This window comes from Prionailurus bengalensis, chromosome B4, assembly GCF_016509475.1.
Source record: "Prionailurus bengalensis isolate Pbe53 chromosome B4, Fcat_Pben_1.1_paternal_pri, whole genome shotgun sequence".
NCBI lineage: Eukaryota > Metazoa > Chordata > Mammalia > Carnivora > Felidae > Prionailurus > Prionailurus bengalensis.
In genome coordinates this window covers 10,961,795-10,988,207 of record NC_057358.1, presented here as the reverse complement: position 1 = coordinate 10,988,207, position 26,413 = coordinate 10,961,795, and the positions used below count along the sequence as shown (strand labels likewise).

General features: G+C 41.9%; 1 protein-coding gene across 1 annotated transcript in view; it reads left to right on the top strand.

Moving 5' to 3' along the window:
- The window catches only part of UPF2 (UPF2 regulator of nonsense mediated mRNA decay), a 110,991-nt gene extending 93,127 nt beyond the window's left edge, over window positions 1-17,864 (top strand). Inside the window, exons 20-22 of the mRNA XM_043563779.1 lie at window positions 8,029-8,170; window positions 9,565-9,685; window positions 16,561-17,864. Of these exons, the coding sequence (XP_043419714.1) occupies window positions 8,029-8,170; window positions 9,565-9,685; window positions 16,561-16,570 (273 nt within the window). The 3' untranslated portion in view covers window positions 16,571-17,864. The remainder of the gene's footprint in view (window positions 1-8,028; window positions 8,171-9,564; window positions 9,686-16,560) is intronic.
- The last annotated feature ends 8,549 nt before the right edge of the window (window positions 17,865-26,413 follow it).

Here is a 26,413-nt window from a genome sequence, read left to right as displayed (position 1 = left end):
TTGAAAATCATTGTTTTTGACCCCTAATCCTTCTCCATTCTCCTTATACTGCTTCCTCCTTGTTTCCCATGTCTTACAGATGGTCCTCAAAATCATTTCCCTGACCGCTAAGCTGTTAGTTTAGGGATTCATACTTTGGTTCATACATTCATTCATCAAATATTATTGAGCATCTCGTATGTGCCAAATACTGTTTTAGGTGCTGAGGCTATGGTGATAAATAAAAGTCCCTGCCCTTGTGAGCTCACATCTTGCTAAGGTTGACAAATGTATTTGCAAGGAGTGAAAAATACTATGAAGAAAATAAAGCCCAACTCTCAGACTCAACTCTAGGATATATCACATATTACTAATTCTCTAAGAGTTTTTTCACATTTCAACATTTCTGAAATCAAGCTGCCTCTTAGCGTTTATAACTGGCAGCATTTTTTTCTGTTTTAGTGATGTGTGATATAATGGTGTATCTTACAATTAATGGACCGTCAGATTCTACGAAATATGGCAGCCACCACAACTTAGAGACGAGTTGAATGCCTGGCTTCCATATTCATTCACACAGTCACGTAACAGGTAATTGTTGTTCACTTGCTGTGTACCAGGCACTGCCCCGTGTGCAGAAAGTACAACTGTCACTAGAGTTCCTTCTCTCGGGAGCTTTCATTCTGGTGCTGGGAGGCAAACAGTGAAGAAATACGTAATGTCAGGTTGGGGGGAATGCTCGGAAGGAAAATAAAATAAAAAAGAGGCTAGAGAGAGATTGGAACGGGGGGTGCGGAGCCTGCTGTTCTGAATGGGACGATCTGCAGGTCCTCTAATGAGATGCCGTCTGTGATGGACGGGATAGTCTGTTCCCTCCGGCAACACAGCCTCCACGAGATGACGCCCAAATTAATTTTTATCTTTGCTTTTGTCAGGTAATTTCTTACATGCTCAGAGGATCAGAGTTGTGCGGGGTACATTATTTTGTTATACTGCAAGTAAATCTTGAGATACAAAAACTGTACACCAATTAGAATCCTGGAAGGGAGGACCAGAAAAGACTTTCCATCGTGTTGTATGTGAAGTTAACCTTGGCTCAGGCTCAGAGCACTGCTGTGTCTTCAGACATTGCCTTCATGATTCCTTTCCAGCCGTAGCCTTTCCTCCATTGCGGCCTCTGGGGTTAGTTCTCAGGAGAGCTCTGCCCTCACCCACCCTCATGCCAGGGGTGAGCTCTGGCATGTCCTCAGTCCCGATCCTCCACTGAGTCCCTAGAAAAATAAGGGCGGGGTGGGGGGAGGGTTTGATCCAGACCCTAAATTGAGCTTTGCAAAACCGCGAGTTCATCATGGTTCCTAGGATTCTCCAAGCCCAGAGTTTCTGCTTTTCTTTTCTAGGGACTACATTGCTCTCTGAGCTTCACTTTTCTGTTTCAGTCATTACCTTTTAGATCTGCTTCATTCTCTCTTTTCTTTAAAAGCTCTCAGCCCCTCCCTGACCCCATCACCAAATGTTCTTGGCATGAAAGAGAGGGGTTTTTCATTGTGAAGGGCCATACCTGACAACCTCAGGTAGCTGTCTCTTGGTTACCATTTCTCTAGCGCTGCTGGACATTCGTATTGCTGGCATACTTCTCGAACCCTATTTCTTATCTGAAAGGGGGCTTAGGAATATCTTTCCGTGAAGATCAAATCACACAAAGGAAATAATTTGTTTTCTCCATTTGTCCCTCCTTTTTGTGAGGCACATGTGAAAATTCATTTTAACTTTGTCAATTCGTATACCCCATTTGACCTTTTTAGAACATGTAGGCATAAATTAAACCACAGCCTACCTAAGAAACTCCTGAGCTTTGAAAAATAAATTCATTTTAGCAGTCCTAAATTCTGTCAAGCAAAGTAAGACTATGTGTTTATTTTGTAGAAGGAATATTTTTGCTTTAAAGTAGATAAATTATATACTGTAGAACCCAAATAACTATACAAAATGAAGAGTGGAAGTTCTTATTTCTTAAAATGTGAAAGTCTGTTTAATTTTTAAGGAAACGTTTTTTTGAACTTTATTAAAAAATATTAGCAAGCATGAAATGAGAGCTCAGAGTACTTGGTTTTTAAGTAAATTTTCAACTCATAAACTTTATTTGGAATTTTGGAAAATGTTCAGTTTCAGGAACATTATTTGAAGAAACATCACTGGTATTTTGTGGTCTGAAAAAGAAAGTTATTTTGTTCTGATTTTTATTTCTTTATTTAACTTTTGGGTGTTAGCCCTTCTGGTGCAACGGTTTTTCTAGAAATGTGAAATGTTTTGCCTTATAGCAATCTTTAATTTCTAAGTCAAAGATCTCTTTGTGTACCAGATTTGTGCTCAGAAATAACTTTCTTCTGTAGTCATTAGGAAAATAAAAATTTGCACCAATTAAATGAGTAGTTAAAAACAAAGAGGATAATGCTATTCATAATTTCTTTCTTTCTAGATTTAAATATTTATGAAATAGAGTAATGAATTGAAATAAAATATTTTGATCATTAAAACAAGTTTTAATGTAATAGCATTGTATTATGGTTTAAAGAGCTTTTTTTGATTGCTTTAAACAAATATACATTATATTATAGCTTAATACTTGTAAACAACTCATTTCTTTCCAGTATTTTAATATTTATAAGGAGTCATCATTTATTTTATATATTGTTTATCAGTTGATACTTAAAGTAACTCGGGATTATGTGTGTATATATGCGTGTGTGTATTTCAGTTTCAGCTACAATTATGAAGTAGCTTTAAGATACAAAGTAAATCACCTTCATTCTATTTTTATATTCCAAGAAATCTCATTCGAGTGACTTTAGTCTTTTTGTCATTTAATTTGCCATAAAGTAGTGACTCTCTTTTAAAAATGTTTTAAAAGCTTTACGGGAAAGGCACTGGTGAAGTGGCATCAGAAAATTGGCCTCTTGTGCTCTCTGTATTTAATACTGTCTCTTGGTCTTCTTTTTAAGTACATAATACTTGGAACACTTTTGTCTCAGGCCAGTTAGTCTTATAAATGAATAGAAACCTATATTTTTCACATTTTTGATCAAATCATTATGAAATTTCTTACACGATGTTTTATGTTGTTTCATTAGTGTGGTAAATACCATCACCATTAATCTCGTCGTTACTGAATTATGAAGGACAATTCAAATGTTACTATTAGGAACCCAGTAAGGGGAAAAAATGGCCACCCTGTTTTCTCTCTGAATATGTTAATGTAGTGACAGATCGAAGCATCTTAGAATTGCAGCTTGTGGTTTCATAGCGATCAAGAAAGTGTCTGCATGCTTTGCCTTTAGTGTTTTGTAAAACAGTAATAATGTCACTCTTTCTACGTTTGCATGTATTTATACACATTTACAAACCAGTTTGTAAAGCCCCTGAGGAAAAACCAGCCAGCTGAATAAGTAAGAGCATTGTAATATTTGGAATCTGTAACTTATCTTGAGAGACTCAGATTTGTTGCCTCTCTTTACCCTTACCATCTCAAATAAGGCATCTTATTTGACACTAGGAACAGAATGACTTAAAATTTAGCTGTGATTCTTGAAGCCTAATAGGTATTTTGCATTTCACTGAGATAGTATTCAACACTGCCCATATTTCTTTACTTTAATAAAGATAATAAAGTAATTATGGTAATAACAGCTAAAATATATTGAATTCCTACTATGTTTCCAACATTGTTCTTTTATATGTTCTTTAAAATTGTTCTTTAAAATTATGTGTTAATTTATGTAGCTGTGTCTTTATTGATTTATACTGATGGGTTAAATTTTATTTAGAGTATTTGTCCCTCTGATGTCTATTTACTAACCAGATTTCACAGTTGTTGTGTTGAGGGAAGATTGGAAAATTGTGTCAAACCATCGTTTTGGAGATTATTCTCATAGTTGTGGTCTTTGTAGAATTTGACATCTCTGTCTCTGCTGTCCTAGTAATTTGGCGTACTTCTGTGTACAGAGTCTGTTTTAGTTCAGCTTTTCTCTACCATGAGTTCTTTTAGCAGTGGATTTGGGAATGCGGGTGCAACAGGATGCTTTCCTCATGAAAGCTGAGGAAAGGGCTGAAAATTAAAAATTTCGTTATGAATTACTGTGACATCTTAGTAATTATGCTGCTTATTAGGAAGAGTACGTATGAAGTTTTTGTTTCACATTAGATACATGTTAAGAGTCTGGCAGAAAATTCACTTGGAGCTGAACTTTTTCATTAAATTACTTTTTGTGTACCTTCCTGAGTTGTAAAACATAAATTAAAAGGCTTATTGGAGGGAACGATGGCCATTTTATTTTCACTTTGTTTCTGTTGTTTTCGTTAGTGGACGTAAGAGACAGTTGGGGCAAGTCCCATCTGATAGAGACATTCCTGGTGCAGACTACTGCACAGGCCCAAGGACAGTGTGCAGAAGCATTCACGGGTTTCACTTTCTACTTGGTGGTTGTCAGTCTCATTCTGCTAAGAAGGTGATTTTTTTAATTGAACTTGTGGTTTTATTTTGCTGCGATTTTAGTTTCAGAATGTCCAGTAAGTAATGAGGGCAACTGTTCTGAACTTTGTTATTTTGGCGCATTATTAACAGGTATTATTTATGGAGAACCTGTTGTGTGCCGGGCCCTGTACTGCACACTCAGAGGTAGTACTACCTCAAAGGTAGTGTGGAAATCCTCCTTGTATAGTTGAGAGAAAGAGCTGTGAACCCCATCTGTCCAACTACAGAAATCCGTGTTCTCTGCAGCATTGCCTGGCAAGTGCACTGACCATAATGTGGAAAGCACTGACCATAATGTGGAACTGAAAGGAAGTTTGGGGAAGAGGCAGAAAAAAAGATAGCACAGAATACATAGTTGTGGATGAAGGGAAAAGCAGGACCATGATCAAACCATGGACAGTAGAATTTAGCAATTAACAGTCCACAACCTGCAGTTTTTAAAGGAGATGTGGTTGAGAGGATATGGAGATCCTTTTTTTTTTCTTTTTTCTTTTGGTGTGTAGTTGACGTGAGGAAGTAGTTTTTTAAAGGCTGCGTTCAGGGTCAGAAGAACAAAGGATAATCCCACTGCTTGTGGAGAGATTTGGGAGGAAAATAGCTGTTTACTTTCATTTTTATCAAGTGGGAAGATTTCAGGGCACCTGGGTGGCTCATTTGGTTAAGCACCAGACTCTTGATTTTGGCTCAGGTCACGATCTCACAGTTTATGAGTTTGAGCCCCACATCAGGCTCTGAGCTGACACCGTGGAGTCTGCTTCAGATTCTCTCTCTCTCTGCCCCTCCACTGCTCGCTCTCTCTCTCTCAAAAATAAACATTAAAAAAAGAGAGAGAGAGAGAGAGAGAGAGAGAGCAAGGAAGATTTCAACCAGGAAGGGTAAGTTGAAAATTGGGTAAAATCAGATAGTGTCCAAAGGGATAACTTATCTACTTTAAATGAGTCCCAGTCTTTAGGCAAAAATAAATTACATACTCGAGGACTGAAAGAACTTCTGTATGTAATTGTAGAGCAGTTGTCGTTAAATTTAGAAAGTTTTTCAGAATGAGGCAGTAGTCAAAAGATTCATAAATGAGCAAATGATTTCCTTTTTCAAAGAGCAAGGAAAAGTACATTCTGAAAACTATATAATCCAGGAAACTTGATGTCAACTTTCAGCATAATTCTAGATTGAATTTTAAAACAGATGATTTTAGTCATTAGGAAAATGAAAATTAAAACCCAGGGTGAAAAATACCACTATATATACTCACCAGAATGAATAAAATTAAAAAGAGATAGATAGGTGGATAGATAGACTGACCAACTGACCATACCAAATGCTGGCAAGGGTGTGACACAACCGGAACTTTCATACACTTTGAGTGGAATATAAAATGGCATACCTACTTTGGAACACATTTTTATAGTTTCTTAAAAAGTAAAACACACCACGGGGTACCTGGCTGTCTCAGTTGGCACAGTGTGCAACTCTTGATCCTCGGGGTCATGAATTCATGCCCCATGTTGGGTGTAGAGTTAATTTTTAAAAAATTAAAAAGTAAAACACACCAGGTATTCCCAGCTTTTCATTCCTAGCATTTCACATTTAAGAAAAATGCAGACATATGTCTACACAAACATTTGTTAAATATATTTGTAATAACCCCAAATAGAAATCCCAAATGCTGTCAACAAGTGAGTGGATAAACAAATTGTGGTGTATAAGACAAGGAAATGCAGCTCTACAATAAAAAGGAACAAACTTAATACATACAGCAGCATGAATGCATCTGAAAGTTGTTGCGCAAAGTAAAAGAACCTAGACAAAATAAAATGTGTGTTGTATGATTCAACTTACGCAAACTTTTAGAAAGTACAAGCTATTCAGTAGTGACAGAAATCAAGTTGGCAGTTGCCTGGGGGTGAGGTAGAGAAAGAGATGGGTTACAGAGGGACAAAAGGAGCCTTTGGAGGTAATGGACATGCTCATTACCTTGATTGCAGTGACGTTTTCTTGATTGTATGTGTATGTGTGTGTTTTTTTTTTTTTTCTTTAAAAGATGGTTTTGAGCTCACAAAATAGAACGGGATAGTTGCAGGGAGTCTGTACTCAACCACTCAGCACATTATGTCAGACTAAGCTCATCAGGGAGAACAAGTGAGGTCTGCTAGGCTGGTAGCCAAATGGACTACCATTTTTTTTTTTTATGTTTGTTTATATTTTTGAGAGAGAGATAGAAAGCACGAGCAGGGGAGGGGCTGTGGGGGGCTGCGGACAGAGGGTCTGAAGTGGGCTCCATGTTGACAGCAGAGAGCCCGACGCGGGGCTCAAACTCATGACCTGAGCCAAACCGACTGAGCCACCCAGGCACCCTGCCAAATGGACTACCTTAAATATATTTTTATTTTGCTATATGAGACACTTAGTTATCTACTGTGGTAAAGATGAAGTGTAGTTAGTAGTTGGGTTTGTAGATGTTTTGTACCCACACTTAACTATTCTTCATCTGAGTGTATCTGGCCAACTGCGCGTAGTGTTCTGGGTATTTCGTTTTAAGAGGAATATTGACTGACTGAAGAGGGTCATATAAAAGAGAATACCAGAAGAAGACATCTGAGATAATAACAAAGAATCAGATTGTCAAATCAGATTCAAATGAATCAGAATTTTTATACAGTGTTAAGCTTTACTAATAATTTCAAGGTTGCAAGCATCAAAAGGGCATAGGTCGCATAGGTCAAGCAGAGAGAGGTCTGGGATCCTGAGCACAGCTACCTATGCCCTTTCTTTCCCCATGAGGCATGCTGTTGATCCAAAGTATTAGAGGAGGTCTCTTAACTGAGTTGTGCATGTTACACACAGCGGAGAGAATTCAGGTTGTGAAATGTTTCTGTCTTGTACTCAGATAGTTACATAGCTTACTCCTCTATTTCCAGGGAACCATGGCCCTTAAATTCATAGATTTCTATCTAAGTTTGTTTACCTTGCACAATCCAAACCAGGGATATCCTGCTAAAAACAAAAGCATTTCATGGATAAGGACTCTCTCTCATAACAGAGAAATATGTCTCACAGGGCAGTTGCTTAACTCTTCCTCTGTTCTAACATTGCATTCTATCTTTAGAAATAAGGTCTGTCAATACTAAAGGTGGAATAGATTTGTTCTGTATTGTTCAGGAGGCCAGAACTGGTTCCAGAGGATTGAAATGAAAAGGATGCAAGTTACAGCTTGCTATATAAAAGCCTTTTTTGACAATGACCCATAAATAATAGGGTCTGTATGATGGAAATTGATACCCTGTTGCTAGATGTGTGCCTCCAAACATAGTGCAGGAAAAGAGAGGCTTCTCCTTTTCTTGAGGTTGAACTTGATGGTCTTCCATTTCCTAACCAACCCTATTGGGTTTGTCTCTAGTAGTTTAAGACTATTGTCTGTTTATGTTCTTAGATGATACTGTCTTTATTTAGATTTATTTGAAATCTTTTTTTCTTCTTTTGATTTTCTCAAGCCATTTGTGATTTCTTTTGTTATTTCTTCTCAGTTTAAGATCCTTAATGTACCCATGTCTTCCCAACTTGCTGCAAATCACTGGAACCAGCAACAGGCAGAACAAGAAGAGAGGATGAGAATGAAAAAGCTCACACTAGATATCAATGAACGGCAAGAACAAGAAGATTATCAAGGTATACAGTCACTTATAAGTAGAAAATGTTTATGCCTCTTGGGCTTTTTAAATATAGGATATCAGAGTTCTCATCTCCCCCTTTTCATGTCATCTTTGTAAATGTTTAGCCTGAGAAGTTGATTGTTTTTTATATTCCTTCCTATCTTCATTTTTCTCACTTACTTGCAAAATAACAATATAATTTTCATCATACCTTGCTAACTCCATTATTCAGTTAGATCCCATACTGTTAGAGCTATGTTTGCAGCTGAGATGAGGATCAGTTTTTAATTGCGTCATGTTGCCAGTCATCTGTGAGCAAATTAAATCAATACATAGTTATTATCTTATTTTGTCTGTTTGGGAGTCCTGTCTCAAGGGCCCCGTGCTTCTTCAGATTTGAGAGTATACTCAAATTAAGATTCCAGTTTTGGGGCGTCTGGTGGCTCAGTCTGTTGAGCATCCAACTTCAGCTCGGGTCATGGTCTCACAGCTCGTGAGTTCGAGCCCCGCGTCGGGCTCTGTGCTGACAGCTTGGAGCCTGGAGCCTGCTTCGGATTCTGTGTCTCCCTTCTCTCTCTGTCCCTAACCCACTCGCATTCTGTCTCTCTCTCAAAAATGAAATAAACATTAAAAAAAATTAAGATTCCAGTTTTATGCAGATAAACCGAACACTCTTGGATTAACTGGAACCTTATGTGCACAGAGTCCATGAACACTTCATAAACCAGCCTCTTGGCATTTCTGTGACACCTAAATTTTAGAGTCATAATATGTCTGTTGATATAGCACTGTACTGACACACTACTTTCTATGCAAGAGGTTGTTGCATAAATAAATATTTGGTTTTCTGTCCTTGAGTCTGTCTTCTAGAATCTCTTCTGGTTGATACCCCACATTTTAATAATAAGTAAGCTAGTACTCAGTGTAAAGGGCTTAACTGTGAGCTGGACACTGTCTTATGTATCGCAGTTCTAGGAGATAAGTGCTTATTCTCATCCCCATTTGACATTTAGGGACATTTAGGGAAACTGAACTGGAAGACCCGTGGCTAGTAAGTGGCAGAACCGAGATTCGTTCCAATAGTGTCTTGTCTGGCTCCAGACAATATGCTTGTAGCTATTGAACTAGACTGCTTTTCATACTGTTTTACAGCCTCACAAGATACTTCCGTGGTGGCCAAATTGACAGGATGGGGGACATTAGATATTAAATGATATTAAAGAGCATGTCTCCTCTCTTGATGTGCTCTTTCAGAATTTCTTAATCATTGTAGACTGTGTAATGGTGATTTTTGTTTACTCCTCTACCTAACAACTAGTAAACGTGATCTCCCTAGGGTTTTATTTGCTTCATGGAGGGGAGTGCATTTACCAGAGTTAACCACCTTTTCTGTTTTGCTCCTGCTTACAGAAATGCTGCAGTCTCTTGCCCAGCGCCCAGCCCCAGCAAACACCAATCGGGAGCGGCGGCCTCGTTACCAACATCCAAAGGGAGCACCTAATGCGGATCTAATCTTTAAGACTGGTGGGAGGTAGGACAGTCCGTCTCTCTTTCTTCTGTAGCTGTTTGTTTTTCATGATGTCCACATGAATAGATTGTTCTGGATTACACCTAATGATAAAGGCCTGATTACTAGCAAAATAGAAAAGTCTTTGAGTTGTAAGTATTTGAGAAAAAAAACCTATTTATAGAATAATTACAGGGTTTTTTTCTTTTTTCTTTTCTTTTTTTAATTTCAGCCACAGTGATCTTGGCTTTCACCCTCTCTGTGTGGACTTCTTTGGATTTTAAAATTTTCTCTTTTGCGTTAATAGAGATGACTAGTTATAGATGAATTTGAGAGAAATCACAGGCTTTTGTGTTAGAATTTCTCAGGTCGGTGTTAAGTAATCCGTGTTTACAAAAACTCAGCCTGTTTCCTAGACTTTCAAGCTTGCAGGGTGAGTTTGTTTTGAGGTATTTTGTTTGTTTGTTTTTAATTGTAAAATGTCCTCCTGGGATCTATGCCAGTTTTACTTTTTTTTTTTTTTTTTTTTTTTTTTTTTAAAGTAGGCTCTGCGCTCAGCACAGAGCGCAATGGAGAGCTTGAACTCGTGAGCCTGGTATTTGAGTTGGATGCTTAACCAACTTAGCCATGCAAGTGTGCCCCCCAACCATGCTAGTTTTTCTTAAACTTGAGTTGCTTAAAGTGAAATAGTTAAAACTCTAGAAGGAATTTTACATAGATGTTTCCTAATAAGATCTTATTCGTCTTTTAAGGGAGAAAATTATTTAAAGTTTTTCTGAGATCTGATCTAAAGACCCATACCATCAACTCAGTTTTCTGTCTTGTGGTCGAGTTATGATCAAAGGTGTCATTGACTTTGCTGCTCTTACTGATCTCCTTCGGGGTATTAGTGTTTAGCTAAGGACGTACATCAGCCCCAAGACGTCACCTTGCTGTTAGGGGCGGGCAGGTTAGGTGTGGAAGGGATTGTGCTCTGAGCGGGAGCAGAAGAGTTCATTATTGTGTAGAGGCAATGCTGGGGAAATGGCACAGGTCTCTTTTACTTGCTCTGTGTTTGTTCCCAATAACATTTTTCTTTTTCTTTTTTTTTTTTAATTTTTTTTACATTTATTTATTTTTGAGAGACAGAGAGAAACAGAGCACAAGTAAGGGAGGGGCAGAGAGAGAAGGAGACACAGAATCCCATGCAGGCTCCAGGCTCTGAGCTGACAGCACAGAGCCTGATATGGGGCTCAAACTCACAAACCGCGAGATCATGACCTGAGCCGAAGTCGGGCGCTTAACCGACTGAGCCACCCAGGCACCCCATCACATTTTTCTTTGAACTATATGCTTGGACAGCTCTAATCAAATTGCTGGTTAGAACATTGGTTTCTCATGACAGTTTAGGGGTCTGTTTTTTAACATCTATGGAGTGTAATGTTTTTAGAAATCCAAGTTAGAACTGATGTACAAATCCATCTAATTAGGCATAATAAGATACTAGGTTATTTTTATTATCCAAGCTTCATTAAAGTCTTTTAATAAAATCTTTTATTAGTACTAAAATGTGGAAGCCAGCTATTTTAAGAGGCCATGCAAATTTTAGTTTTCAGCTTTTATATTTTCTTACATACCTTTAAATATATTTCAGTGTTCTTGATATACCCGTTTCTCTTCTTGTCTCATGATTGGTGAACAGAGCTATTAGAATATTTTTTCTTGAGTGCGCCTGGGTGGCTCAGTCGTTTTAGTGTCCAACTCTTGATTTCAGCTCAGGTCATGATCTCACAGGTCATGGGGTTAAGCCCGCGTTGGGCCCTGTGCTGACAACATGGAGCCTACTTGGGATTCTCTCTCCCTCTCCCTCTCCCCCTCTCTCTCTGCCCCTCTCCCACCCATACTCTCTTTCTCTCTCAAAAATAAATAAACTTTTAAAAAAAAAATTTTTTTTTTTCCAACATTTATTTATTTTTGGGACAGAGAGAGACAGAGCATGAACGGGGGAGGGGCAGAGAGAGAGGGAGACACAGAATCGGAAACAGGCTCCAGGCTCTGAGCCATCAGCCCAGAGCCCGATGCGGGGCTCGAACTCCCGGACCGCGAGATCGTGACCTGGCTGAAGTCGGACGCTTAACCGACTGCGCCACCCAGGCGCCCCAAAATAAACTTTTAAAAAAGCAAAAAAAGAACTTTAAAAAGAGGAATATTTTATCTTGATGTTTTCCGTCAATTTCACCTGTTTATATTACAGCTTAACATCTCTGAACAGCATTATTTCTGTTAAAACCTAATCCCTTCTTGAGTCACATAATGCAAGTACAGTGTCTTTTCCTAATTTTTAAATGTTTGGGTAGATTTATAGAATCAGTAACTATGACATTTGGTACATAATGAGTATTTCCGGTATGATTTGCTCCCCTCAGCATCTGCCATGGGTTCAGTCTTCCGGCACTATGACAAATTAAAAAGTACGAAAAGATAAAGTCTTTACCCTCAAGTCTAGTGGGAAGACTAAGTATGGGTACTTGAAAGAGCTAATTCTGTCCAAGTCATAAATTTATTTTAAAAAGCCATTGAGAGTTTATTAAGTCCCGGGCATTTCCTAAGCAGTTGGGGGAAAAATATGGGAAAACAGATGTGTGAACTTACATATGCTAAAAGATAAACATAAAGCTATACCTTTCTTAGTTTGCTGCCAGTTATTCAGTTGTTTTTCCTCATTCTCTTTAACTTTTTGTTTTTCCTTCCCTCCCTCCAGCCCCTAGTTAACCAAACTTGGAAGAATTGGCCCTGTTTGCTCTTTCTTCCTCCCCTCTCACTGGTGTGGCTGACTGTGGTCTTCTGCCCTCCCCCACTCCCAGCTGCCTCCCTGTGCTTCACTTCTGTCGCTTTCAGGCTGCCTTAGCAGTGCTTAGCATGTGGCCCCTCTTTATCTTGACATACGCTGTCTTCCCTGGACTTCCGTGGCTCTCGTGTCTTCTGGTCTTTCTCCTCCCTCCTTGACTCCTCCTCCTGTCTCCTGACTCCTCTATGGGCTTGCCTCTGCCTGGAGACGCTCTGTTCCTCTGGGTCTGTCCAAGCCCTCCTGTCCTACTCTTGTGCACTCTCCACAGGAGGCATCCTTCCCTCCTGTGGCCCAGTTCCTTTTCAGAGCTCCTGGTCAGGTCTCACAGTTTAGATTCTGATTGCATGTCCAGCTGTCTTCTAAACAGCCGTCTAGAAGGTGTGTCCCTTGCTCCTATGCCACTCTCCTCCTCTGTTCTCTGGCTCATCGAGTGGAGGCACTGCTGAGCCAGTTATCCAAACTGGAGGTGTAGGTTTTGGTTTGGACTCTTCGCTCCCTCAGGTTCCATGTCTAGTTAATTGACAAATACTTTGATTCTACTACTGAGTGGATCTCACCCTTGCCTGTTTGATTCTGTCTCTGCTGCTGAGACCCGAGATCAAGCCGCCATCACCTCTCATCGCATTGCTGCCCGCAGCTCCCACATCTGCTTCTCAGTCTCCAGTGTCAACCCTTCCAGTTCATTCTCTGTGCTGTCCCCACATTGTTCTTTCTAAAATGAAGTCTGTTGTCTGAGGAGGTGAACTCTTGGGCTTAAAATCCTCAGTGGCTCCTCATGGCTTGTAGCGTATAAAGTCCAAACTCCTCAACTTGGTTACCATGGCCCTGCATGGTGAGGGTGTACTTACCTTATTGGCTTTATCTCTTTCTCTTCCTTCCTCTACTCCCAACCAAGCTGGCCTTTCTGTCTTTCTGGTTAGGTTCTTTTTTTACCTCCCTTGTTTGGAACTTTTTCACGCTTTCCTCTGGATATCTCCTGTTCTTCCTTCAGGTCTTACCTTGATATTCTCAGATCTGACGTAGGTTGGTACATATATGCTGCCTTTGCTCGCTGTATTTCTACAGACCTTATCCTGTGTAAACGCCTGCCAGCTTTTCTTTATCCCCTGTGAGGCCGAGAACTGAGGCAGAAATGAAGCCGCGTCTTGTTTTCTACTGTGGCTCTTCTGTCACTCTTGTGCCTGCCATACGGTAGATGTTGAGTTAATATTTGTTAAGTGGACAAAGGGACTTTTAAAAATCTGTATTTGGTCATTTAATAGACTTTTTCCCTAAGCTCTGTTCCCTAGAAGCTCTTTTTTCCTCATTTCCTGATTTTGTGAAAGTCCCATTTCTTGAGCTACCATCTCTTCCTGTCTTAAATCTCTTCTTAAAATAATAACTCAAAAAAAATGCTGACTTGTCCATCATTCTTAAAAATGGCTCTCTGTAAAGTTTTAAGGTACTTTTCAAAGCCAGTGCTCTCGAAATAGAGGTGTGAGTGAACCTGGTAGAGGAACAAGCAGTCACGTAAACAGGAGTTTTTGAGCACCAAGTGTTCTTGGCCATTTTTTTTAAACTTAAGTTTTAAGTGAAGAAATGTAGTGATTTGAAAGAACATAACTGGTGGGGTGGAGTTTCCTGGTGGTTTGGCACCTCTTTATTTTTTTTCTATTTTAATGCCGGGCCAGACAGTGGAAAGATGTGTATCTAGAGTGGTGGTTCATCCGATCCCTTAGGGAGAAAATACCGCGAGGTGAGTTCCTAAACAGAGGAGGGAAGAGAAAGTGTTGAGAAAGGTCTGAGAAAGTGTTTTCAATTTGACTTTTAACTTGGTTACAGCTTATTTTAAAAATTAGTTACTAACATTGTTCATGTTCTATGGCAAATGAGGGGAAATTCATTTGGAAACTGTTTATTAAAGCAGTTAAAGTTCCTTACCCAGGGATTTTGATAGGTTCCCAGACATGAAATATAATGATTTAAAATTTTTCTAATCACAAGGTGGTCCTAAAATAGGCTGTACATTAAAATAGTGGCCGTTCTCACTGGGCAGTGATGCCCTAATAAAGTATAGTAGCACTCTAAATAAAACAATTAACCAGTGTAGAACAAGGTTGTTTTCCACTCTGCTGGTGTTGAGAAAACTGAAACTTTACATCTCTGGCAAGTGTTAGTGCTGATATGGTTGATATGCTAAAATTCATATGAATTAAACCAGTGCTCCTTAAAGTTTATTATTTTTTTTAATTTCAGTTACTTAGGTAACCTCTATACCCCATGTGGGGCTCGAACTCAAGACCCCAAGATCAGGAGTTACACACTCCTCCGACTAAGCCAGCCAGGCACCCCTTCTTAAACTTCAAAATATGTATTTTAATCATCGTGACTCTTACTAAGCTGCTGGTTCTAACTCGTTTCTAACAACATCTCCCAGGTGCTGGAATGCAGATCACACTCTGAGTACCAAGTGTGATTTATACTATCAGACTTTTCTTTAAACCCATCATAAGTAGATGTGCATTTTTTGTTAGATATTTTCTTTATGCCCTTATTATAAAGTTAAGTAATTGATACTTTTGTTGTAAAGCAGGGTCCCTTGTAGAATAAGCACATGATCCAAAGCGAATATTTTAGGTACTTTCTGAGCTCTGACATTTTTTAAGTCTCTCAAAATTATTGTTTTGCCTATAAAGCAGTCAAATAATATTCTACACTATATACAGGGATATATTTGTCTTATCAAAGACTGGACATTTTCCCCCCTATCATTTACTATATTTATTTAAAATACTCCATTTTAGGGGTGCCTGGGCGGCTCAGTCGGTTGGGCATCTCACTCTTCATTTTGGCTCAGGTCATGATCTCATGGTTTGTAGGTTCTAGCCCTGTGTCAGGCTCTGTACTGACAGGGTGGAGTCCGCTTGGGATTCTCTCTCTCCTTCTCTCTCTCTCTTTGCCCTTCCCCCATTTCCTCTCTCTGCTCCTCCTTCATGTGCAAAATAAATAAACTTTAAAACACTCCATTTTAGAACATTGCTTTGTCTTGACTTCAGGAAAGAGACGTTTCTTTCTCTCAGGGAATACTTGTGTTCTTGACCGTCTTCCATTCAGTTCAGTCCCGTTTTAGATACGTCCAGCCAAAGATAACACTTTTCCATACTCACATCTTACTCTTTGAAATCAGTTTCTCGCTAATGTAACTTGCCTTGTGAGAAGCAAACTGTGTGTTTGCTAGTGCTGCCATAAGAAGTACCACCGCTGGGTGACTGTAATGATAGAACTAATGTCTCAGTCTGGAGGCGTCTGCAGGGCTGCTTCCTCCTGAGGGCTGGGAGGGACCGTCTGTTCCGGGGCCCTCCGTCAGCTTCTGGTGGTTTGCCCCAGTCTTGGCATCCCTTGGCTTTCCTTTGTCGATCCAACACCTCCCATCTTCACCTGGCGTTCTCCCTGTCCGTGTGTCTGTCCACTTGCCCCTCTTTAGGACACACACTGGATTGGGGGCCCGTCCTACTCTAGTGTGGCCTCATCTTTACTAATACCCTCTGTACTGACCATTCCAAATAAGGTCGTATCCTGAGGTACTGGCGGTAGACTTCAACATGTGATTTTGTACACATTGTACAAACCATTGTACAAACCCTAAACACTCAGCACCTTAGAAAGTAGTTACCGGAACGTTCCAAGACCACCTATCTGATCACCATCAGCATTGCTCTTTTTAGTGCCTGCCCCTCTGTTCCTGTTGTTTTTCAGTCCAGTAGGAGTTTGTGTGCTTTTTTTTTTAAAGTTGCATTTATTTTGAGAGAGTGTGTGAGCACGAGCAGCGGGGAGGGGCAGAGAGAGAATCCCAAGCAGTCGCCACACTCAGCGAGGAGCCCGACGCCAGGCTCGATCTCACAACCTGCAATTAATACGTGAGCCAAAATCAAGAGTTTGTCACTCAACCAACTGAGCCACCCAGGCACCCCTTGTGTGCTGTTTAAGAAGCACTGATTTGCCTGGGAGACGGTGGTCTTTAGGGCACCTTTTCTTGCCGCAAGTTTGCCCTCAGTACTAGTTCTCTTTAACGTTGCCCTATTTGTACCTCCAGGAGACGTTGATCCAGCAGCACGTGTCATTTCATTAGGTCCTGTATCTGATGTTGTGGATAGTGGAGTCCTCCAGCAATTGAATGAGAGCAGTGGACACATCTCAGCATGTCGGTCTAGAGAGTTGCGAATCTAAACCTGGGACAGGCTGGGGCCGTGAGGCGGGAACAGCAGCCTCTGCCAACACCGGAACAAGCCGACGCTTCCAGATAAGGCGGAAAGGCCTTTTGCAATGGAAATCACGTGAGGGTTAATCTTCTCTTGAGAATAGCAGTCAAGAAATGAGATGGTTAACTTGACTACTGAGCAGTTACACCAAGAAGAGCGTCAGTGAGATGACTGAGCCAGAGAAGAAACGGTTGTGATGGTAATGGTATGGGGGAAATGAACTTGAGTTTTAAATTTGATTTGAGTTACAGTGTCTCTGAATTGAACATCCCATGTTGGAAGAAGATACATTTGGGGGCTCCAGGACTACAGTAGAAAAGTATAGAGCAAGCAGTAAAATCTTCTAGTAAAAACTTACATGCAGGACAACAAAATGATGAAAGATATCCAAATACCAGATAATCCACCAGGAAGGCTTTTGTTTAGGAATTTGTTTCAAGAGGAACAAGGGATGAGGGAGAAAAATCAGTCTTATCCATCAGAGTCAGTAATACAAAATTGCCTATTAGGGTAAAAGAAAAATGTGAAGACTTAGTATACAAAGAGCATGAGTTCAGATGGCTTAGGGGAGTCTGACACCAGCCCAAGAAGGGAGAGTTGAGCCCATTGTAAGTATCATTGAAAACAGACAGCGTGCCGGTCAGCATGTCACAGAAAATGGACGAAGGACAACAAGAAGGGGATCAGAAGATTTTGTTGACCTTCATGGGTTTACAGCCTTTGTCTCTAAACAAAGTATGGAAACAGTAGAGCTTTTATTTTGCGTTTGTTTTTGTTTTGTTGTTTTTGTTTTGTTTTGTTCCCCCCCCCCCCCCCCCCCCCCCACTAAATAGAAATGAGGGTTCTTAGTCTGTTTCTGGCAATCTGTTAATTTATTAGGATAGTTGTCTTTCGTTTGCTTTCCGATAGGCATAGTAAATTTAGTTAAAGAGCACATCTGTATGCTACAACTTGATTACATCTTTTTTTCCTAGCTATTTTGCATTTTTTCTTTTACCATGTTTCAGTTTCTGCATGTAGAATTAAATAAGAAACAAAACTTGTAAAGTTGTAACATTTCACATGGAAATGCTGCCCGATCTTCACCAGCTTCAGAAATCTGACCTTTGCCGATGCTGCAATAAAGTGTTGTCATTTAGATTTGGCGTGGTCGCGCTTTATTTGGCTTGGGTTTTGAAGATTTATTAATGGGTAGATCCTCCGCGTCCTTCTGGAACAGTTTCAGAGTCGCTTTCTTTGGCCAGGCCGCGCTGGTGCTGCTCTCCCTGCAGCATCGTGTGTTTGCATGGTTTTCCCGGGTGCCTGAGTCAGCTCACCTTCGGGTCAGTACAAAAGGGAGCCTGTGAATAGAATTAAGCATTTTTAGAATAGGCTTGAAGCTGGTTAGGATGGAAAAGGTGGTGACACATCCTGGCCCAGCGTGAGGCAGCGTTTATGATTTTACCCGTGTGCGCGCAGTAGGATTGACAGAGCCTCTGAGCAACTCAGAAAGGAATCACAAGAACCATTGTTTTCAGTTTCTTTCCAGGTGTTCATTTCAAGGCTGCCTTAGGCAATCCACAGTCTGAGAGTCAGTAGAATTTGAAAAGAAATAAACTTTTAATTAAAAAAAAAAAAGTTTCAAAACTCCATTCTGTTAACCCATTTTTCCAACCCTCATTGCCATTTTTGTCATTGTTCTATATGCCATCACCTGTGATTCTGTGTCAGGGGAAAATGGCTTACAAGTTTTATTATTTTTCTATTCTTTCTAAGTTTGAAATTACTAGAGGGAGCCAAGGGTAATTCTAATGTATATCATACACAAGGCAGAGAATATCCAAAAATAAGCTGCAATAATTCACCTTCGATCTTTGATCTAGTGAGACTAAGGTCACTAGTAGTTGTAATGTGGTTTGGGAACCGTAAAGAAAGTGGACCAGATAGGATGGTGTGCAGCATTGGTACTTGATTGCAACAAAGGCCGATTAGTGGTGACCAAAAGATCAGTGATATGTAAGATAGGTTCTGTGTTAACCAAGAAGCTTGCTAGATAGATAGATAGATAGATAGATAGATAGATAGATAGATAAATGGAAAGCCTCCTGAATTTTGGGAAACATTCTGATTCTCATAACTTTGTCAGCCTTTTGGGCCTTTTCCCTCCTACGATCCACCAAAGGTAGACAGATGTTAATGAATCAGATGTCAGACTTCGATCCTTTGATTCCTTTTTGCGGACTCATGCCAAAAAAGGCTCTGGGCAGCCTAAAGGTTCTTTCCAGGTGAGTCCCTGTACTTTCCTGTGAGTCGCCCACACCTTACATGCTCTGGCTCTCCCTGTAGTCATTACAAACATGAGCCATGTAAACCCAACGGCCAGACAGAAGGAAGGGGCATAGGTAGTGCGCAGTAGCTTGAAGCGTTGAAAAGGAACAAGACTAGAAAACTAACAACCACATAAGCAAGACACAGAAACACAAAGGATGAGCGAGCGTGTTGCAGACCCACAGCCAGTGGGGTAGTAGTAATCCTGAAATATGTGGAATGTCAGTACTGGACAGTCTGCAGATGGTGAATCATCCTGAAAGGTACGGTGACGTCACACCATTTAATGTGGAAAGGTCAGTCATTGGTGGTATCAGAATTTCTGTAATCAGCAGAAATAACTGTCTTTATAGGAAGGAAGTGGACCCAGAGTGGTGAGGCCAATAGCAAAGAGAGGTAGACCTCAGATTTTCTAATAACCCCCATCATAGTATATAATGTCTTAATAATACTCATAATGGGAAACCTGACATATTGTTCCAAAAACAACACACAGTCTCTTACAAAAGGCAGAGGTAAAACATCTTTCATTCCCTTCTAAAACGGTTTTAAAGTTTTTTACCTTTATGGATGACCTTCCAGCTATCCAGTGTGTTATTTAATTGCAAATGGAAGATACCCAATTTGAATTTGCCTAAATTCACAGAAGACTGTAAGGATCTGAGTTTGAAACCAGCACAAGAGTATTGTTTACCGCATTTAGACATAACTAAATGCAGTCAGAATTCACGTGAAATGTATGTTTTCTTCTCCTGGGCTTTATTCTCCACCACTGTGGAGGGTGGGAAGCCCAAGGTCAAGGTGCCAGCACTGTCAGGTTCTGGCGAGGACTGTCAGCCTGGCTTATAGCAGGCCACCTTCTCCCAGTGTCCTTACGTGGCCTTCTGCGCGTCCCCCGTGTCGTGCTCTCATAAGAACACCACTCCACCACTCCTATCACATTAGGGCCCCAGCCTGTGACCTTATTTAACCTTAGTAACCTCCTTAGAGGCCCCCCTCCAAATAACAGTCACACTCGGGGAATTTGGGGGAGGGGGCCCGATTCACTTCATAGCATTCATTGTAAACTTGGCTGCTGACATCTCCTGAGTCATATCTGTAGCTACAGAAATGACCTGATGTACTCTGCAACCAAGTCTGTGTAAGCAGAACTGCTGGCCCCGTTTGGCACAGGCATCCGACCTTGGGCCAGTGAGCTGTGGTCAAGGGGCAGGTCCTACAGAGTCATGGGTGGTCTTGGAGGGGCCTTAGGAATTATCTGGGGGAGGGCCAGTTCCTACACAAAGTTTTCCAAAATTGGGGTTCTCTCAGATTTTAAATGTGAGGTTTCCCACACAGTGGTAAGGTTATTAACCCCAAATGTTTTATCTATACAACGTCTCACTAAAGCATCCCTTGTACTTTGTGTACAGCTGTATCCGGGCATAACTGTCCAGCTCTCAGTCTGGTGCTTGTCCCTAGACTTGTTTTGAGTGAAAACAAAACGGGGGTGGGATCCATTTAAAACAACATTTTAAAGATACTTAGCATGCTGCAAATAAAATCACATTTTTGGCGTTCTCATTTAAGTATTTTATTCTTAATCTTTGGGAATCCAAAGGACATTCAGCCACTTTCTGGTATCTCAGATACGCTTCTTTCTAGAGGAATAACTTTAAAATTTGTTGGATTATTATTCAAATGTTTGTTTTCCTTGGAAGTGGCTCTAATTTCATAGTTTTTGAGAAAAGCATTTCAAATTTTGTTGAGTGTGTATGTGTGTGTACAAGTACTCATGTTTTTATGTCATTCTGGTTCTATGAACCATTTGCTTTGTAATCTAAGAGGTAAAACTTCTTGTAATCTAAGAGGGGTTTGATGTGTTTCCTCCCCCTCCCAATCCCCCAAGAGCTGTGTGCCCCTGTATACACTTGACATTAGGAGGTGCTCGGGTCTGGAACATATTTTCAGTAGAGCCCCAAGGGCAAGAAATGCCTGCTATATCCAGAGGGGCAGTGAAGGCACCAGGCTGACCACTGGTCACTCACTCATGAGTTGTGTATGGAGCATCATCTCTGACTCTTCCTTCCTATATGACCTTAGGTAATTATTAAGCTCTAGACCTGACTTTTCTTATCTTTAAAATGGGGTAACTTATCAGGGTTATACGAGGAAATAATAGGATAATGGACATGAGGGTCTTCACACAGTGGCTGGTGTGTAGTAAGTGCTCAATAAAGGTTAACTAGTGGTGGTAGTGGTAGTACCAGAGCCTTTGTGTGCCAGATGCAGTGTTGGATACAAAGTTGACCAACATACTCTACCCTTAACTCATAAACCCCTCAAGTGTGCAGAGAGTGCATATCAGGTTCAGACCGGGGTGTAAAATCACATGCATGACTTCTAACAAACTATACTGCCCACAAAAAGATGTGCCTGAAACACAGTGGGAATGCCACCCTTCAGGTGAATGTGGCCAGTGCTAAGTCCCGTTTTCTTGCCAAATAGAAAAATAATGCCTCTGTCTCCCTGGAGAATACTGGCCACTTAAATTTAGACATAAGCCTTTTATTTTCTCATCTTTTATTTCCTGTGTCTTCCTTCCCCAACAACAGTGGGTTGGTGGTTGGTGGTTGACTTGAATGTTAAGGAAAACTACATGGTGGTCCCAGTTCATAGGACTCCAGAAGTATCGTGGAAGCTGTCGAGTCCTCCTACCATTCCCAAGCAAGAATGGGCTGTTGGGTCAAACCACCGCTAGTGTTTTCCCAAGGCGTATCGTGCGTAGGAGGTCATAGCGAAGAAATTCCCAGACGCACTTTGGAAGAGGTGGGATGCTTGAAACTGGTGGTGACTTCCTCTTCCAGCAGACAGAGGGTGGGCCAGGAAAATACTTCAAAGTCCTGTCGAGACTGAGGTGGGGTTTTTGGTGGGCTCCTTTGAGAGGGTGTTGACAATGAGAAGTAAAGGGGGAGAAACAGGAAGCAGTTTTGAAAAGAGGCAGTGGAGTTGTTCCTGGGTCTAACCAGTTTGACTACCCGCCTGCGTGTGTAGCACAAGGGCATCTGGGTCTTGGCTTTCAAATCTGTGAGCCTACGTTTACTACGACTTCTGTGTGCACAGGGGCCATTGATGAAGCATTGAGAATATGAGGAATTGTAAGGAATGGCCCAAATGCTTCAGAAATGTATAACCTTGACCAAAGCTGCACTGAGAAGGTATACCCTTCCACGTCATCCCGGGACCATCGACCGCAGTGCCCCCTTCCGTGACCCCAGTGTGGTGGCGGGATGCTGGACAGCACTGGCTGGAAACCCGGTTCCGCCCTTATTGGGTAAGTGTCATAACCTAAGCCCCATTGAACTCATTTGTACAATAAGAATCAAATTCTGAATTTTCCAGGGTGGTTTTGAAAATTGAAGGTAAAGCATTCATTCAGCGCCTGGTGTGTGCTAAGCTGCAGTGGCAGGGATATACAAGGCAATATCCTGCTTCTAAGGAGCTTACATTCTAGGAGGGAGAGACATGTCATCAAAGCCATTAAGAAATGTCAAGAGTAGCCATGAGGGCAACTCTGTTGCACCGCCCAGACCACCTTGACTGAAGGCCTTGTTCTGGGAACATTACAGGCAGGGAGCCTTCAGCGGTCCCTCCTTGTGTGATGGACTCAGCCGCAGATGTTTCTGGACGCAGCCTGGAGAGGCCCGCAGGCAGAGACTGCTCAATGCAGGAATGCAAAGGCCTGACTATCCTTGGCCTGAGTCAGGATAAGGTGAGGGCCTTTTCAACTGCAGAGCTCTCCATGAGAGTGTCATTGGGCCTGCATCACAGCCGACTTGCCCTCTACCCATCTGTCCTGCCCCCCCTTCGCACAGTGGTGGATCCCAGGAGTCCCTGGTGTAAACTCCTCATGGGGTCTGCTCTCCTGAGACCACACTGTAACCCAGGTGTTGTGCTAGCTGAGGCACCGTAGACACTCGGCTGCTTGAGATCAGGTCTGTAGAGAAGGGGCCCTCCCTGCAAAGACAGCAGGCTCAGCCAAGACCCAAATGACAAGGTTCGGCCCTTGGAGATGGGGGAGCACATATTCCAGATGAGGTCGGAGAAAAAGAAGAGAGCATGGTCCACTGAGGAACTAAGGGGAAAATCAGTGGGAGGCAGGGCTAGTTATTAGGATTTTAAGCCCGAGCGAGAAATTTGGATTCCCTTCTGGGTGTGATAGCACTGATTTGATCTGATTTTAACGGGTCACTGACTTCTGAGTGGAAAGCAAGATCGTGGGGGCTAACGTAGTACTGGGGAGACCTGTGAGGCAGGAGCTCAGACAGGACACAGTGGGGGTGATGGTGGGGAGAAGGAACAGGGTCAGACCTATTTCCTGAGGACAGCTGGGGGGACCAGCGTTAGGGCGGGGGGGGGAATGTCTCATGGAGGAGGGAGGAGCTATTGGGTCCCTGGCCTGAGCAGCTGGGTGGTGGGATTCTGGGAAGGAGGGAGCACAGTGTCCAGGGGTATCATTCATGGGGAAAGGGAGCTGCATGGAGGTTCCTGCTTAGTCTGCTGGAATAATTTGCAGAGCTTGGCCCCATACCCAGTGTTTTTATGGGCTGCCTGAGAAAATGACCACTGCCAAATGGACCTGGTTTTTGGAGACCTTCTGGTCTGTGGGTGGGCAGGCAGAGGTCTTGGCCAGAGAGCTGAGATTATGTCTCCCTGGAAAAGGGAAAGGAGGCACCAGGAGTCTCTTCTCCAAAACTGCTGCTCCACGTGGAGCTCTGAGAGCTCAGGCCCTGCCCGTCCTCTTGGGACCCCCGGGCCTGAGCCTGGGGCTTGAGGAGTAAGGGAGCGCTCCCTGCAGGGCTGTGCAGGCCAGTGAGAACGGGGCCGATTGCAAACTGATCTCTCTCTGTGTTCTGTGTGACCTGGATTTTCCTTTCCTTTTGATTTGACTTTTGTTTGTTTGCTTTGCATTGTCCATGAAAGACTCAGGAGACATCACAGGCAGCCAGGCAGTGTCGTTGCACACCTGGATCGGGCCAGAGGTCTCCCAGCCACACCTGCCAATGTCCCTCTCTGAGGCCAGGGCCTCAGCAGCAAAGCCTCAGGCTTCCTAAAGTTTCAGCACCAGGCACACCACACCCACCCAGGGGCCTTTGTCCCCTCCCTGCCTCTCAGCATCCCACCAGTAGGAACCAGGAGAAGGTGCCATCGGCTGACATAGCCCCAATGGGAGAAAGACTTCTGCTTACTCAGAGCCTTGGGAGAGAGGCAGAAGGTAGGAGAGAGGATCTGTGGCTGGCAGAAGCATTTAGGTTCCTAATGGCAATTCTGTGTGGCTCTGCGCCTTCCATATTCAAGCAACCTCTCTGTGCAGGCCCTCAGCACTCTCAGCTTCTGCTGTCTCCAATCTGAAAACAAATATGGAGATTAAATGCACAAAAGCTGGGCAACCACCTTGTGTTGCAGGGGGGAGGAAATCCAAAATAGGTACAAAACCCCTAATGTTCCATTTTACTTTTTAAAAACTTGATAGCTGGGGGGAAAAAAAACCTTTGTAGCTGGAAATAAGTATAAACTCAAGAGGGTGCAAAAATAGTACAAAGTCCTGCAAGCCCTTCATCCAGCTTCCACCAGTGGTGGTATCTTCTATGACAATAGCACAATATCAAAACTGGGAAATTGACCTTATTAGTTCAAAACTGATAACTAGACCACAGACTTTGTTCAGTTTCCACTAGTTTTTACATATACATTTGCGTGTATGGCTCTATATGATGTGATTCCACTTACAGATTCACCTAACCCCACCAGAGTCAAGGTACAAAACTGTTAACATCGCCACAGAGGAGCTCTGATGTGCCGCTCCCTGTCATGAGTATATTAGAGTTCTCCAGAGAAACAGAACCAATAGGATACACACAGACGTATACGAGGACATTTATTACAGGAATTGGTTTATGCGGTTATGGAAGCTGGGAAGTCCCACAACCTGTGTCTGCCAGCCAGAGAAGCAGGACAGGTGTAATTCAGTCTGATTCCAACAGCCCCAGAGCTACAGGCCCCTGTGTCTGAGGGCAGGAGAGGATGGATGTCCCAAGTCGAGCAAAAAGAACAAATTTGCTCTTCCCCCACCCGGTCTATTCAGGCTCTCAACGAATTGGATGATGCCCACTGACATTGGGAATGGCGTTATTCTTTACTCAGTCCATCGATTCAAGTACTTATCTCTTCCAGAACCCCTCTTACACACAGACCCAGACATACCGTCTGTCAGCACTCTGGGCATCCCTTAGCCCAGTCAAGTTGACACATCACATTAACCATCACACCTGGAAGCTGCTAATGTGGTTTCATGTCTATGGCTTGCCATTTTGAAAATGTTATATAAATAGAATCATACTAGTATGGGGGGCACCTGGGTGGCTCAGTTGGTTAAGCGTCCAACCTTGGCTCAGGTCATGATCTTGTGTTTTGTGGGCTCGAGCCCCATGTTGGGCTCAATGCTGACAGCTCAGAGCCTGGAGCCTGCTTCAGTTTCTGTGTCTCCCTCTCTCTCTGCCCCTCCCTCGTTCTCACTCTGTCTCTTTTTAGCTCTCTCTCAAAAATAAACATTAAAAAAAGAATCATACTAGTATGGACCTGTGATGCCCTAGAAATCCATCTAAGTTGGTGCTATGTCAATAGTTTATTCTTTTTTTATTGCTGAGCAGTATCCTGTTGAATGGATGTACCAGTGGGTTGTTTGGTTTTGTTTTGTTCTTTAACCATTTACCCACTCAAGGACCTTTAGGATGCTCCCAGGTTGGAGCTATTCTAAATAAAACTGCTCTGAATATTTGTGTACAAGTTCTTTTTTTAACGTGGTAAAATATATACAGAATTTATCATTTTCACCATTTTTGAGTGTACGATTTAGTGTATGTACAGGTTTCTGTGTGAATGTAAGTTTTCATTTCTCTGAGACGGATGCCCAAGAATGCACTTGCTGAATCATATGGTAAAGCAATGTTTGGTTTCATAAGAAACAATTGCCAAGCTATTCTCCAGAGTGACTGCACCAGCAATGTATGAGGGATCAAGTTTCTCCAGATTGTTACCGGCATTTGGTCTTAACCACTGCTTTTTATTTTAGTTTTTGTGATAGGTATGTAGTGGTATCACCTTAGTTCTAATTGGCATTTCCCCAGCGGCTAATATGTTAAACATCTTTCTATGTGACTGCTTGCTAATCTATCTCCTCTTTGGTAAAATGTCTGTTCCTGTCTTGAGCCTCTCTGATTTGATGACAAGTAGCCTCACACTGGTGTTTTCTCTGCATTTGTGTTTTTGAGTTTTGAGAATAATTCTTTGTATAGATTCTGGATGTAAGTCAGATACCCAGTCTTCAGATATTTTTGTTGC